The sequence below is a fragment of the Schistocerca piceifrons genome, chromosome 4 (genome assembly GCF_021461385.2).
Source record: "Schistocerca piceifrons isolate TAMUIC-IGC-003096 chromosome 4, iqSchPice1.1, whole genome shotgun sequence".
Taxonomy (NCBI): Eukaryota; Metazoa; Arthropoda; class Insecta; order Orthoptera; family Acrididae; genus Schistocerca; species Schistocerca piceifrons.
In genome coordinates this window covers 22,050,894-22,066,043 of record NC_060141.1, presented here as the reverse complement: position 1 = coordinate 22,066,043, position 15,150 = coordinate 22,050,894, and the positions used below count along the sequence as shown (strand labels likewise).

Here is a 15,150-nt window from a genome sequence, read left to right as displayed (position 1 = left end):
GGCAGCCAGGTTCTGTAATTTTGTAGCAGAATGGGATAACAAGGGTACTCTAGCTGCTGGTTGAGAGCAAGTGAGGATACGATCAGGAGTAGCTCGTGTTGCACTCTCAAAGGAAGGCTGCCTGTTTCTACAAGGAGGATCAATACAAAAGGCTCCAGTTGCTACACTTACTCCATTATGTTGTAAAGGGTCTAATACATCCAGCATAGATGTTGCTGCTGAACCGCAAGCAATATATTCATAGCCTAAGATAGGTCAAATTAGCATTTTAAAAAACATTGATAAAACCAGTTGATCAATTCCCCAGGAGGAGATGATGGTGATGGTGATGGTGATGATGATGATGATGAAGATGAAGATGAAACAGAGAGCATTTAGACTCCTCAAGCAATAATCCCTGAGTTGGTGTATGTGTGGTGTCCATGTCACTTTAATATTAAATAATAATGCTAAAAAGCTACTTCTAGTAGCTCGTCTCCTAAGTAAAGCTCCAAGTGAGGCTGTACAGATTTAAGTCTGCAAAAACGCATGACACACGAATTTGTTCTCAAAAAAACAGTATCCGTGCTATTAGGCTCAATATCATACCGTTCTTGTAGTATTCTTAAGTTGCCATTCCACAATATGGAGTGGTGGAGAGTTACAATACTCATATATACAGACGCCATTGATATACAATGTCGGTGAGACTGTGGGATGCACAATGGGTGGCTCTTAAATATTTACTTATTCTGTATTAAGATTATATTTTACAAGTACAGTTGTTAACAAACTACATGGGAGTTTGAAAAGGCAACACTAAAATTTAGCATTACATAATGGGTAAACAGATATTTCCAGGCATTACCTAAATTTAAGTCACACAATTCTAGTAATAGCCATCCATTTTCTTTTGAGCAACGAATTATGATACTCAAAATATAATTTCCAAGTTTACAATGCACATTATGACAATGACCAAATAATATTACAACACAAATCACTAAAGCAGCTTAGAAAATGGGTTTGACAACTGAGTCTTTAGATAACTTGTGGAAGAAGAGTAATAATTCATTTACCTTTGAGGCTGTGAGTAACATAGTGGAATGCTTCTTGAGGACTGCTCTTGCAGCTGCCAGATCATCTCTTAACTGAGGATCCTTCAGTTCTTGTTGCCTCTTTGCTGCTTGGCTCATAAGTTCCGAGGCATTACGACCAAATGCTTTGATGTTGTCCAACAATTCTGATTGGCTTGATGCATTCTTCAGTTTCTCCAAGTCGTCTTCAACCTAAAGGCACCACAGAAAATAATAAATTAAGGAAATGACACTTATGTGTGTGAACTGTCAATGATTTAATTCAAAATTGTGGTTAAAAACTAACATAATAATATCTGACAGGTGTGTTCACTAACCAATTGCTGTAATAACAACAGCTGGAGCAGGTTACACAGCCACAAATTATTATTATTATTACTATTATTTCTCTTTCCTGTCTCAGACGTTATGTCTGGTTAAAAATGGAAGGTTACGTGGACCTTGATCAAGCGTGACTTCCATTATTATTATTATTATTATTAACAGCAAAAATAATAACAGCAGGATTCCAGTTTTTAAAGTATTTGCTTCATCAAAAGAAATGAAGTTTGGAAATAAGGAAAACTGGTTAGTTTTATAAGTGCTGGTAGGAAAGAAAAATCACACTGTGTTGTTTTGACAGTAATGCAAAATGCAGGAAGAAGATCACTGACTTTGTTTCCACTTCCATTTACGTGCATTATGTTCCACCTAACAGTGCTGCTCAAAGTAATTTTTCCTTGTTGCCAGTAATTAAATTTTTCACTCTTTTGCAGTTTCCTGCACATTTTCCTTCTGACAAAGAACCATTTAAATGTTCCAAAAGCTAGTAATATAATTACCCCTTTTAAAAAAACTATCTCCATGTCCCCCACTCTATTTACTCATTCTTCATTGTTACTCGCCTTTTATCTCGAATATTTTCAGCAACGTACTAACATTGTGACAAAATGCCCCGGATAATGCTTTAATACCTACTCAAGGTTGCTTCATGAGTATATCATATAGCTGCCAACCTTGAGAAGAGGCTATCAGTAATCACATGGCAAATATGGAGGGCAATTTTTTTTTTTTTTAATTAGAAGCCTGACTTAGGCCTTTAAATGCTATATTTCAGACAATGTGGTATGTATTATTAAGTATAGATAAATGTTTTGTGACATCACCTGGTTAGAAAGATTGCAACAGCTTACAGACAAATGCCTTGAACTCTTAACAGCACTTGATTCCCAAGCAGTTTTATTCATGTAATTTAAGCTGACATGCAGAGAATGGAAAATTTTCGTCAGCACTTTCAACCGAGTCAAAAGTGCATGTTGAGTGATCATGGCAGATGTTCTTTGAAAAGAACTGTCACAAAAAATAAGACGACGACAGCTGCATAAGTCACCGCAGATCTGAATGTCACACTTGTGAACCATGTCAGCAGTGAAACAACATGAAGGCAGCTCCATAAGCTGGGAATTGCAGGGCAGGTGAACATAAATTCCAAAACCACTCATCAGTGATGCAAATTCCCATAAAAGGAAAATGTGGTGCTGAAGCCATAAAACCTGGACTATGTAGCAATGGAAGAAATTCATACAATTGGACGAGTCTTGTCGTACACCATTTCCAACTTCTGGCTGTGTTTACATTGTAAGACTGAAAAATGGTGGGGGTTCAGTAAATGATTAGGGCAACCTTGTCATCTTATGTCATGGGCCCCATAGTTACTCTAGGATGCATTACTGCCAAGCATTATGTGAGCATTTTGGCTAGTCAGGTCCACCCCAGGGTACAACGTTCATTCCCAGTGGTGATGCTGTGTTCCAAGATCACAGGGCCCCTACTGACACAGCTTGCATCAACCAGGACTGGTTTTGTAAGCAGGAGGATGAACTGTCATATCTCCCACCTCATCACCAGTCACCAGATTTCAATAATATTGAGCCTTCGGTTGTCCACTTTGTAGAGGAAAATGCCTGATCGCTCACCACCTCCATCATCATTCCCTGAACTTGCAGCTATTTTCCAGGAACAATGGTACAAGATTCCTTTGAAAACTGTATAAGACGTGTATTCATCCTTTTTGGAACAATTGCAAGCTGTTTCGAATCCCAACGGTTTTCCTACACCATTTAGGAACGGTAACATTTTGTGTTTTGGTATTTCCATATTTCTGTCCACCCATGTAGCTAAGATGTTATCATCAGAATACTTCTAGATATGTTCATACGAGATAAATTCTTCTGAATTTGGGGTGTGGAGTATATACTGAAAGTCTTGAGTGGCACCCTGAGGACACACTACCATGCACACTGCTCCATGCTCCAAATCACTGCAAGCAGATTTTTCCACATGGAGAAATTTTAAGCCAGTTAGAACTATCTGCTATCCTACCAGTGTAAATATTAAGAAATAATAAACTACACCAATTGAAAGTCCCTCACCTATTGCTTTGAAATTTTGATACAATGCTGCATTTGAATATATACATGCTTTTATATACCTACTAGAGTGCTATATGCGCGTTTTTATATACCTACTGCAGTGCTATATGCACGTTTTTATATATTTACTGGAACACCCTGAGGTAGGTGTGTGTGTGTGTGTGTGTGTGTGTGTGTGTGAAGGCGCCTGCACGAGTGTGCGCACGTCGAGAATTTCCTCCCAAACCCTTGGACTGATTTCAACCAAACTTGGCACAGGAACTGCAGACCTCACAAGTATCAGCACTGTGAGGTTTATAACCTCCCAGCTATAATAGTAGCAGAGATATGGACAAATATGTCTTTTTTTCCAGCCCCTGGCACACAGGCTGCCTTACCACAATAGGCATGTCATGTGGAAACTATCGACCTGCCAAAGTTACCTGTTTTGCAGGCAAGCCTACATGTCAGAGGCAAAAATGGGTTTTCTGGGTCATTCAGTGTGAATAGAAGAAAACTATCACATCCAAAAATCAACAGCCCAAGGAAAGAAAGTACTCAATGAATACACATCACTGTGCAATAAAACTCTCTTCGCCACAATAGAAAAACTATACAAATAACACCCACAACCAAAACAACTGAGGAGAAAAAAAAAAAAAATTCTCCCTCTCTCTCTACCCCACTCCTGGACACACACACACACACACACACACACACACACACACACACACACACACCACAGATGCCAAATACACTTCAAACTCGCACGCCTCACCCAGCCAAACATGCTACGGAACAAATGAACACCACACAGCCACAAAAACATGTAATGGCAGCAAAACTCTGCCAAGTTTTGAAAAATCAGTGAAAGTGCAGTGTCAAGCGACTATAGGCCACGAAATCTGCCTGTTCACATCACCAGCAACATATGAGAAAGCACCACAATAACAAAACCATAAGCTACGCACGAAAAAAATGTGATTTATATTCATTTCTGATTGAAAATGCGAAATAAACAGAAAAATAAAAATTACATTTTGCCGTTTTGCAGATGAGAAGTTGTAGCTTGTATAGCAGAATAGCTGCCAAAATAAATGTCCAATACTATGATGTAAGGTATGTAAACTAATGCATACATCCACTCTTTTTGCCAATTAGCTATAAACAGAACTTTGATATAATGTTATAAACAACACATAGTGCATCAGGTTGTTAATAAATATTTCAACTGTGAACTACGAACAAATGATGTATAATATTTTACAACAATTATTCATTCACAATTGTAAATATTATGTACCAAAAGTTTCGCTAAATGTTAATTTATAACAACAATTTTACAGTTAAAAAATAATTAAGAACCAACTGAAGATAGCACAAAATGTGCTGAAAAATGTCGGGGTGAAACAAAACAGAAAAGAGGTGTCTTGCATAAGGCGGAATTCCTGTTCCCGGGAAATATCCTGTATGGACAAAACTTGATCAACAACAGAACTATAGAACAGGTCAAACATTAATTACTTTGGCTGTGACATAATATGTAAGTATGACGAAGACATAGGGAGGAAATTAGCTAAGTCTGGGAATAATGTGGAACAATAAACAGCTATGTAAAAAATAAAATGAGGTAACAAACAAGATTGTAAAAAGGAAAGTTGCTACTCACTATATAGCAGAGATGCTGAGTCACAGATAGGCACAATAAAAAGACTGTCATGAATACAGCTTTCAGCGAGTAAGCGTAGCAACTTTCCTTTTCACAACAATGCTACATTCCATCCTGATTTTTCCATTGTTTAGCAAACAAGACTGAAATTCTATACGACAATGGCAGTTCCAATGCTTCTTTACCGAAATGAATCATATGTTATAAGTAAACATCAAGAACGCCACATACAAGCAACGGAGATGAGGTTTCTATGAGCAGTAAAGTGATGCACAAAAGCCAACAGATTTTGAAATTTGGAAATTAAGGGAAGAGCTGAACATGTTTAGCATCCTCTACAAAATACAAGATAATAGAAGAAACTGGAATGAACATCACAAAGGAATGAATGGAGGAAGATTATTTCTCCAGATAAGATTTAAGCCAATTGCGGGAAGTAGTCAGGGAAGACCGAGGTAGCAATCGGTACTGTAACAGGCAAAATAAAAAAATGGCCTACTGTTTGAAGTGAAGATGATGTTCACTTTTTCTTCTCTTGATGGTATATTGAGAATTATTAAATCTTTGTTCATATGCCACAATGCTGCCACATCTGTGGCTATCTGTCCTCAACATCCTTAACACCCTTTGAAAGGCCCACATTTCAAATGCCTTACACAATACTGCACCAAATCCTATAAAGTCTCAATTCCATGGAGTGGGATACTGAACACGTGGCACTGAAGTAGTCAGGTGCAAGGTGTAATACTTATGTCAAGGTTGTCACAGATTTCCTCATTTGCTGGAAATGGCTTGTTCAATTCTACAGAGAAGTCCCAGTTATCACTGATTTGATATGCCAAATATTTATATGCTTTCAATCTTGTCATTACCAAGTGCAAGAGTGCCCTGATTTTTATCTGTTTCTGTTGACAACCATTCATTTGTCCTCCTGATGTATAAACGTGAAACTATGTTATTGCTATCTTCAGTAACAGTGTTTACTTGTTTTTCCAGCCTGTTTATATGTAAGATAGTGTCACCGACATTATCTGATATTCTGACTTCTGGCAGAGACTCTATGCCTGGTAATCCATATGATTCATAACCACAATGGTGGTGCCTCTGTTGGCAGCTAGCATCATAAGGGTAGGATCAGGGTTTAGGTGGTAGATTCCAGTCGTTTCAGATTTGCAAAGAATGCTCTACATCACTGGCCTCTTACTTCGTTTGCATTTATCGGAAATCTCTCGACTAGCACAAAATGCCAAGTGACTGGGAAAAAGTGCAGATGATTCCTGTATATAAGAGGGATAAAAGAATGGACCTGGAAAATTACAGACCAAATCCTTAACATTTGTTTTCTGCAGAATTCTAGAGCATATTCTGAGTTTGAATATAATAAATTTCCTACAGACCAAAAAGCTCATATCCATGAATCAGCACAGCTTTATAAAGCATTGCTTGTGTGAAACCCAAATCGCTCTTTTCTCACAAGATATACTGTGAACTACGGATTAATGGTACAGGCAGATTCCATATTTCTAGGTTTCCAAAAAGCAATCGACACAATACCCCACTGCAGACTGCTAACAAATGTACATGAATACAGAATATGTGACTGGCTCGAATACTTCTTAAGTAATAAAACCTGTATGTTGTCCTCCCCCCCCCCCCCCCTCCCCCATAACCATGGACCTTGCCGTTGGTGGGGAGGCTTGCGTGCCTCAGCAACACCAATAGCCATACCGTAGGTGCAACTACAACGGAGGGGTATGTGTTGAGAGGCCAGACAAACGTGTGGTCCCCGAAGAGGGGCAACAGCCATTTCAGTAGTTGCAGGGGCAACAGTCTGGATGATTGACTGATCTGCTCTTGTAACACTAACCAAAACGGCCTTGCTGTGCTGGTACTGCGAACGGCTGAAAGCAAGGCGAACTACGGCCCTAATTTTTCCCGAGGGCATGCAGCTTTACTGTATGGTTAAATGATGATGGCGTCCTCTTGGGTAAAATATTCTGGAGGTAAAATAGTCCCCCATTTGGATCTCCGGGCGGGGACTACTCAGGAGGATGTCGTTATCAGGAGAAAGAAAACTGGCGTTCTACGGATCGGAGCGTGGAATGTCAGATCCCTTAATCAAGCAGGTAGGTTAGAAAAGTTAAAAAGGGAAATGGATAGGTTAAAGTTAGATATAGTGGGAATTAGTGAAGTTCGATGGCAGGAGGAACAAGACTTCTGGTCAGGTGACTACAGGGTTATAAACACAAAATCAAATAGGGGTAATGCAGGAGTAGGTTTAATAATGAATAGGAAAGTAGGAATGCGGGTAAGCTACGACAAACAGCATAGTGAACGCATTATTGTGACCAAGATAGATACAAGGCCCACGCTTACTACAGTAGTACAAGTTTATATGCCAACTAGCTCTGCAGATGACGAAGAAATTGGAGAAATGTATGGTGAAATAAAAGAAATTATTCAGATTGTGAAGGGAGACGAAAATTTAATAGTCATGGGTGACTGGAATTCGGCAGTAGGAAAAGGAAGAGAAGGAAACGTAGTAGGTGAATATGGACTGGGGGTAAGAAATGAAAGAGGAAGCTGCCTGGTAGAATTTTGCACAGAGCACAACTTAATCATAGCTAACACTTGGTTCAAGAATCATGAAAGAAGGTTGTGTACATGGAAGAAGCCCAGAGATACTGACAGGTTTCAGATAGATTATATAATGGTAAGACAGAGATTCAGGAACCAGGTTTTAAATTGTAAAACATTTCCAGGGGCAGATGTGGATTCTGACCACTATCTACTGGTTATGACCTGTAGATTAAAACTGAAGAAACTGCAAAAAGGTGGGAATTTAAAGAGACGGGACCTGGATAAACTGACTAAACCAGAGGTTGTAGAGAGTTTCAGGGAGAGCATAAGGGAACAATTGACAGGAATGGGGGAAAGAAATACAGTAGAAGAAGAATGGGTAGCTCTGAGGGATGAAGTAGTGAAGGCAGCAGAGGATCAAGTAGGTAAAAAGACAAGGGCTGGTAGAAATCCTTGGATGACAGAAGAAATATTGAATTTAATTGATGAAAGAAGAAAATATAAAAATGTAGTATATGAAGCAGGCAAAAAGCAATACAGATGTCTCAAAAATGAGATCGACAGGAAGTGCAAAATGGCTAAGCAGGGATGGCTAGAGGACAAATGTAAGGATGTAGAGGCTTATCTTACTAGGGGTAAGATAGATACTGCCTACAGGAAAATTAAAGAGACCTTTGGAGAAAAGAGAACCACTTGCATGAATATCAAGAGCTCAGGTGGAAACCCAGTTCTAAGCAAAGAAGGGAAAGCAGAAAGGTGGAAGGAGTACATAGAGGGTCTATACAAGGGCGATGTACTTCAGGACAATATTATGGAAATGGAAGAGGATGTAGATGAAGATGAAATGGGAGATATGATACTGCGTGAGGAGTTTGACAGAGCACTGAAAGACGTCAGTCAAAACAAGGCCCCGGGAGTAGACAACATTCCATTAGAACTACTGACAGCCTTGGGAGAGCCAGTCCTGACGAAACTCTACAATCTGGTGAGCAAGATGTATGAGGGAGGCGAAATACCCTCAGACTTCAAGAAGAATATAATAATTCCAATTCCAAAGAAAGCAGGTGTTGACAAATGTGAAAATTACCAAACTATCAGTTTAATACATCACGGCTGCAAAATAATAACACGGATTCTTTACAGACGAATGGAAAAACTAGTAGAAGCCGACCTCGAGGAAGATCAGTTTGGATTCCGTAAAAATGTTGGGAAACGTGAGGCAATGCTGACCCTACGACTTATCTTAGAAGCTAGGTTAAGGAAAGGCAAACCTACGTTTCTAGCATTTGTAGACTTAGAGAAAGCTTTTGACAATGTTGACTGGAATACGCTCTTTCAAATTCTGAAGGTGGCAGGGGTAAAATACAGGGAGCGAAAGGCTATTTACAATTTGTACAGAAACCAGATGGCAGTTATAAGAGTCGAGCGACTTGAAAGGAAAGCAGTGGTTGGGAAGGGAGTGAGACAGGGTTATAGTCTCTCCCCGATGTTATTCAATCTGTATATTGAGCAAGCAGTGAAGGAAACAAAAGAAAAATTCGGAGTAGGTATTAAAATCCATGGAGAAGAAATAAAAACTTTGAGGTTCGCCGATAACATTGTAATTATGGCAGAGACAGCAAAGGACCTGAATGAGCAGTTGAATGGAATAGACAATGTCTTGAAAGGAGGATATAAGATGAACATCAACAAATGCAAAACGAGGATAATGGAATGTATCCAAATTGAATCGGGTGATGCTGAGGGAATTAGATTAGGAAATGAGACACTTAAAGCAGTAAAGGAATTTTGCTATTTGGTAAGCAAAATAACTGAAAGGATATAAAATGTAGACTGGCAATGGCAAGGAAAGCATTTCTGAAGAAGAGAAATTTGTTAACATTGAGTATAGATTTAAGTGTCAGGAAGTCATTTCTGAAAGTATTTGTATGGAGTGTAGCCATGTACGGAAGTGAAACATGGACGATAAATAGTTTAGACAAGAAGAGAATAGAAGCTTTTGAAATGTGGTGCTACAAAATAATGCTGAAGATTAGATGGGTAGATCACATAACTAATGAGGAAGTATTGAATAGGATTGGGGAGAAGAGAAGTTTGTGGCACAATTTGACTAGAAGAAGGGATCGGTTGGTAGGGCATGTGTTGAGGCATCAAGGGATCACCAATTTAGTACTGGAGGGCAGCATGGAGGGTAAAAATCGTAGAGGGAGACCAAGAGATGAATACACTAAGCAGATTCAGAAGGATGTAGGTTGCAGTAGGTACTGGGAGATGAAGAAGCTTGCACAGGATAGAGGAGCAAGGAGAGCTGCATCAAACCCATCTCTGGACTGAAGACCACAACAACAACATGTTGTCCTCGATAGCAAGTGTTCATCAGAGACAGGGATAACATCAGGAGTAGCCCAAGGAAGTGTGACAGGACCATTGCTATTTTCTATATACATAAATGATCTGGCAGGCAGGGTGGGCAGCAATCTGTGGTTGTTTGCTGATGACACTGTGGTGAACAGGAAAAGGCAAAGTTAAGTGACTGTAGGTTGATACAGCATGACATAGACAAAATCTTTAGTCGGTATGATGAATGGCAGCTGGCTCTTAATGTAGAAAAATGTAAGTCAATGCAGATGAGTAGGAAAAACAAACCCTTAATGTTCAGATACAGCATTAGTAGTGTCCCGCTTGACACACTCGTGCAGTTTAAGTATCTGGGTGTAACACTGTGAAACAATATGAAATGAAACAGCATAGAAGGATTATGGTTGGGAAGGCAAATGGTGGACTTCGATTTTTTGCGAGAATTTTTGGAAAGTGTAGTTCATCTACGTAGGAGGTCTCATATAGGACGCCAATGCGACATATTCTTGAGTACTGGGATACGCACCAGGTCAGATTGAAAGAAGATATCAAAGGAATTCAGAGGCAAGGTGCTAGATTTGTTACTGGTAGGTTCAATCAGCATGCAAGTGTTACGGATATGCTTTGGAAGCTCACGTGGGAATCCCTGGAGGGAGGAAGACATTCTCTCCGAAGAACACTACTGATAAAGTTCAGATAATCAGCATTTGAAGTTGACAGCAGAATGATCCTACTGCCGCCAACATACAATTCGCATACGGACCACAAAGGTAAGGTACGAGAAATTAGGACTCGTATGGAGGCATATACACAGTCATTTTTCCCTCGCTCTATTTGCGATTGGAGCAGGAAAGGAAACAACTAGTTGTGGAACAGGGTACCTTCTGCCACACAGCGTACGGTGGCTCGCAGAGTATGTACATGTTTCCGTAGTTGTGTTGGTCTCCATGGTGAGGGATTTGGGGAAAGATGTGACGCACAGTTTGAGACGAGGAAATTATGGGAAGTCGTGGAAAAAAAGTGTTTCACTGTAGCACCTGGAGATGATAGCGGCCATTTGCGTTTCAGTTCTGCTTGTGTAAATGTGTTTGTGAATTGTCTAGTTCTGAGGAAGGATATCATCCGAAAGCCGAACATTTCTAGCATTCTTCTTCACTGTGCCTGCCTGCGACTCAACAACTCCTCTATGTGGAGGGTAGCAATCTATCCTTCCCATACTGTTGTCATCCATCCTGGACTTTTCACTGATTGATTTTGCATAACAGTTGCTCTTCTATACCACAACTCGATGCTGTTTCCCTTTGCTACTATTTTCTATTGGATTACATCACTCAGCATCTGCCCTTCTCTTTCTCTACTTTCCAAAGTTTTACTGTTGCCGTCTGAACTGCACACATTCCCACCACTTCCCACATTGCCAATGATGGTCCAACTTAAAGTCCCTTTATACCAACTATCTTAAGATTTTATTGCAACCCAGAATCAAAGGAAGACATCTCACAGTTGCTACATAATTTTCTCTGCTCTGATACAATGTTTTATATATTAGCACACATTGTACAATAGTAAACTGCTCTATGGTTCTACACACAATGAAGAAATGGAATAAATTCAGACTGAAGCAACAATCTGAATGTTTACATAAACCGAAATAGTGTACAACAATGAGATCAACTGACAAATGAAACTACACTATGCAATTCATAATCAGCACACTGTTTGGAGGACCTCTTACAAGACATGAATCAGACATTCATTTGGTCAACAGAAGGTTGACTTCAATAGCAAATACTCTACATATCAAGGTAGCAGCATTTATAACTCACTGTCAAATCAGATGAAACTACATTCTGCAAGAAATTTTAAAATGAAGCCTAAAAGTTACTTACACTGTAGTGCCCATTAAATATTGAGTTGAAGTGAATTTGCCTTAGAAATGTAATGATAAATTCCTTTAAAAGTATAAATATTACACACAGGTGTACTTCAGAAGCTTCCCTCTATATGTAATATGGAATGTACAACTTTTGTGTATACATAACATAAATGTGAATGTCCTGACATTCCCCTTGCATGTAAGGGTCAATTCAACCAGAGGTTCCCACCTGACCATCTCTAATTTTGTTAAAACTTTTACCAATGCTGCAGGCACGTCTCAAAGAAAGTTCTGTAAAGTTTTAGCTCAATATATGCTGTACTTTTGGCACCAGGGCCATGAGCTTCAAGGTCACTCAGCCGAAGAGCATATTATCACAAATAAATCATCATATTTGACAACTCTTTATAAATTGATTAGTGCAGTGAGAAACCTGAAAATTGGTGTGTTTACTCAACTTTTAGTGCTACGTTCAGGTTTAACAAGGACAACGTAAATGAGGTAGCACACTTTCGTCAGCTGCTGCTCCCAGTGGGCAAAATGGACCTACCATACATACGTCACCCCAGTTTCAACCATTGATATCTCCTGCCCAAAACATTTTTATGTCATGATATTTGATTTGTATTTCAAGAAAGTTGATGTTAGACCACATGATTAATATTAACTTTCAAGCTTCTTTAGTTATTGAGATATCTGGACCTAGGCTGGTGTCTTAAATTCAATCATCAAATTTGACCTACATTCAAGGTCAAATATCTGAAAATAGTGGTCAATAATTTCTTTCCCAACCAGTTATATTAGAAAGAAGAGACTTTTATCTCCTAGGCACTTCTTTTCACTTGTTGGTATCTTTTCTTTAAGAGACAACATTTACCTTCAAAAGTAAACAACTTTGTCACGGTAAATGTGTACTTGACATAAATGGATGCACGAGAATCAATTTCCATATGAACTGGAATCTAATTTATTTCCTTTTTATTTTTGTCCATGATGGCTACGTTTGTGAACTGTGACTGTGTGGGATAATAATTTGTAATTTCTACTACCAGTCACTTTTCTGGTAGCAAAAATTACAAATAAATAATTACTTTATTTCCACTGGGAGAGTAGCCAGGTCACTTTACACCCATTCAAAGCTTATTACAGAGGTACTGAAGCTAACCAAAATTTGAACATCTGCATGACCAGTTATTCCCTCAAGCACGACATTGTTGTTGAGAATGTTTATTTGACAAGGGTGATCAGGCACCTTTAGAATACAATTGCAAAAAACTGCTATTTCCATTATTTCAATGACAGTTCTCTGCCCATCACATAAATTTCAAGAACTTTTTCAACTTATGTAATCATGAATGATTTGTAAGCAAGGCTGATTGGAACTTCTTTGGGACAAGCCATGCTAAATCTCCATGCTATTGAATTGTTGGAACAGCTAAATGACTTGCATCATATGCAAGCCTTCAGCGTCCAAGAAAAACTAAATTTTGAGATGGTTCAACTTGTTCACATTTTGTGATGAGATGTGCATGGAAACAAGTTGTTACACACTGAAAAGGCTGAAGATGATATTGCAAGATTGGCTCAAGAAGAAATGTTTGAAAATGGCAAAATCATTTCTAGAATAAGAGATAATCAGCAATTTGTGCCAACCAACAAAAAAAAAAAGGATTCACATTAGCAAACTTTCAATCAAGTTTTGTATCACTTATTGCTGCTTTCGCCCAAGGAAATTATTTTCTTAGTGTGCAAAATGCCAAGTTGTACCATGGCTCAAAACCCATGTTGAACTGTAACTCCTTCTACAGCTGGCTAGGCAAACCAGTTCAAAGCTTAGAAGAAAGCAAATGCCCTCCACCATTATCTCTCCACAAGGCCACTGGTCAAAAGCTCAACTGTGGCCCGAGTCTTGAGTCTGTGCCTGCCTGTCTACTCTCAACACGACTATTCAGTGAGTGGTTACGTTTATTTTCACTGTTCTTAATGCACACGCTGTTGATTCCTATAGAAATATACACATGCAGTGCCCATTCAACATTGTATGGGTACAGCCACAACCTACCTTTCTTGGAAAATTTACTCTAAACTTAAGGTACTTCTATAGTAATGCTATTTGTCGAAATACTAACCACTCGAAGAGACTTTAACAAAAGATGCACATCGACCATGTCTGCGAGTATGAGCAGCCTGGTAACAGCTGATAAAAGGTTCCGGGCTGCTCGTACCATGTTGCCCCTTTTCAGTGATGAACATGGATCATCTGCAAATTCACGAGCTGCCACACTCATCGCATCACCTATTTAAAAAAAGTTCAAATTTAAGGTATATTTATAACAAGTGCACATAAATGAACACTTTAGCTTAAAAAAAAAAAAAAAAAAAGTCAACTACGAGTTAGGTTCAGGAGGTAAAGAAAAATTTACAAAGAAACAATGGCCGGCCGCTGTGGCCAAGCGGTTCGAGGCGCTTCAGTCCGGAACCGCGCTGCTGCTACAGTCACAGGTTCGAATCCTACCTCGGGCATGGATGTGTGTGATGTCCTTAGATTAGTCAGGTTTAAGTAGTTATAAATCTAGGTCACTGATAACCTCAGATGTTAAGTCCCATAGTACTTAGAGCCATTTGAAGCACTTGAAAGAAACAATGTAAGAGAAGAAACAACAGATGCATGTGACAGTTTCAAAATACAAGTATTACAGGTGGAAGAATTCCAATATAGGAAGAAAAAGGTGGTAACTGGTCCTCTGAAGTCCTAAAAAATACAGGGAAAAAAGATGACATGAGTGTCAAGCAAAACAATCAGTAACGAAGGAGTGAAAGCACTAGCTTCATCCCTAATGATAGAACTGTTGCAAATAATGAACTGGAATATACTGTAGCAGATTGAGGCATTGTGTGTAGTTCAACAAGCAAATCATTAATCAGGAACACATTTAAGTAACATGTCTCATGTAATGTGCATTATGGTTTGTAACAGGGTTTTTGGAAGAGCTGGTCTTACTTCTATGAGAGTAACATCCGACAAAGAGTGCACACAGATCCGTTGCTAGTCAGTATGTTATCTGCCCTTGAGAAAGACTTTTTCTTGGCTGTGTCTGAAGTCCAGGCATTTTCAGTGCACCTAAACTGTGACAAAATTGCAATCATACATGTAACACAGGAGTGTTACCTATCATACACTGAACAGCCAAAGAAGACCTG

The 15,150-nt window shown here is 39.1% G+C and overlaps 1 protein-coding gene across 2 annotated transcripts in view; it reads right to left on the bottom strand.

Annotated features, from left to right (window-relative positions):
* LOC124794690 (catenin alpha) overlaps positions 1-15,150 on the bottom strand; it is a 151,946-nt gene that overhangs the window by 115,199 nt on the left and 21,597 nt on the right. For both annotated transcript variants that reach the window (XM_047258244.1, XM_047258245.1), the window contains exons 3-4: positions 14,079-14,245; positions 1,059-1,268 (exon numbers count right to left, since the gene is read on the bottom strand). In XM_047258244.1, the coding sequence (XP_047114200.1) occupies positions 1,059-1,268; positions 14,079-14,245 (377 nt within the window). The remainder of the gene's footprint in view (positions 1-1,058; positions 1,269-14,078; positions 14,246-15,150) is intronic.